Below are 1,267 nucleotides of genomic sequence, written 5' to 3'. Positions count from 1 at the left end.
TAGTTATTTAAGTCCTTATAGCAGGGATGTCTGTGCTAGCTGGGGAATTCTGGGAATTGAAGTCCACAAGTCTTAAACCTCCCAAGGTGGGACATCCTTTACCATTCCTAAGGAGAGACAGCCGTTAAGGGAGGTTTGCCCTGCTTTACGACCTTCCTTGCCACCGTCATTAAGCGGATCCCTTCATTCAGGAACGCAGTTGTTAAGCAAACCTAGCTTCCCCGTTTGATCGTCAGAAGGTCACCCAAAGGGAATCACCGGGACGCTGCAACCGTCATAAACATGAACCACTCGGCAAGCTTGTGGCGGTCATAAGTGAAACAACGACCCATAAGTCACTTTTTTTCACTGCCGGTGTAACTTTGGGTGGTCGCTAAATGAAGCTTGGTAAGTCTGAGGACAATGGCAGAATTTCAACCTCCTCCTTGGGGGTTATTGATCTGGCCTCGCCAAGGGCCATTCCCTTCAGCGCCGGGGCTGCCCTGCTCAAAGCGCCCACAAAGGGGGCACCAGGGTGTTGCCCACCTCCCAGCCCCCTTTTTCCCTTTCAGCCGTTGCGTGTTCGAGTCTGCTACCTGCGGGCGAAGGTGCCAGGCCCCTGGGGTCTCCTTGGGCATCCTCCGTGTTTCCTGGGCATCGGCCTCAACCAAGACGACCAACACTTCTACGGCTTGATGGCCGGGAATACCCGGATCTGATCAAGGTGAGAAGGAAGAGAAAGACAGAAGACTGTAATAAAGGTAATAGACACTTAATTCTATAGGTGTGTGTGTGTGTGTGTGTGTGTGTATCTTTGGTTATTCGGGTTTTCTCCCGCGTAAGATTGGAAGTATCTAGGCGACGTTTTGATGAAGTCTCATTCATCATCTTCAGGCTTGTGTCTTCGGCTCTGTGCTTCTCGGAGTGATGTGAGCTTGCAGCTGCTTCTTCCTTTTAACTGCTAGTGGGGTGTGACTTCATTGGTTGGGGGTGTGTTCTCATTGGTTGGGGGCCTGGCTGTGCTCTGATTGGCTGGGGGTGTGTTCTGTTCAGGTGGGGCTTGGTTGTGCTCAGGTTAGTTGCTGGGGGATTTGAGCTGGTGAGCTGTGATCCTGCTGTGATCCTGCCTCCCCCACACACCCACGAGGGCCACACTAGATGCTACCACCACACTTCCACGTAGAAAGCAGACTCACACCCACACAGAAGATGAGACACGACCACGGACCAGAAGCCGCACCGCAGCTGCATCACTACCCGCTTCAAACCCCTCTGAGCCATACATGAA

At 52.6% G+C, this 1,267-nt stretch overlaps 1 protein-coding gene across 1 annotated transcript in view; it reads left to right on the top strand.

Annotated features, from left to right (window-relative positions):
* The window catches only part of LOC113429855 (active breakpoint cluster region-related protein-like), a 96,190-nt gene extending 95,492 nt beyond the window's left edge, over positions 1 to 698 (top strand). Inside the window, exon 17 of the mRNA XM_087954603.1 lies at positions 552 to 698. Coding sequence (XP_087810729.1) covers positions 552 to 698 — 147 coding nt within the window. The remainder of the gene's footprint in view (positions 1 to 551) is intronic.
* Positions 699 to 1,267: the final 569 nt, after the last annotated feature.

This window comes from Notechis scutatus, chromosome 1 (assembly GCF_049901735.1).
Source record: "Notechis scutatus isolate UNSWTSFEM ecotype Mainland chromosome 1, rNotScu1.2, whole genome shotgun sequence".
NCBI classification, from domain to species: domain Eukaryota; kingdom Metazoa; phylum Chordata; class Lepidosauria; order Squamata; family Elapidae; genus Notechis; species Notechis scutatus.
Note: the sequence above shows the minus strand (reverse complement) of the source record. Positions and strands in the feature narration are given on the sequence as shown.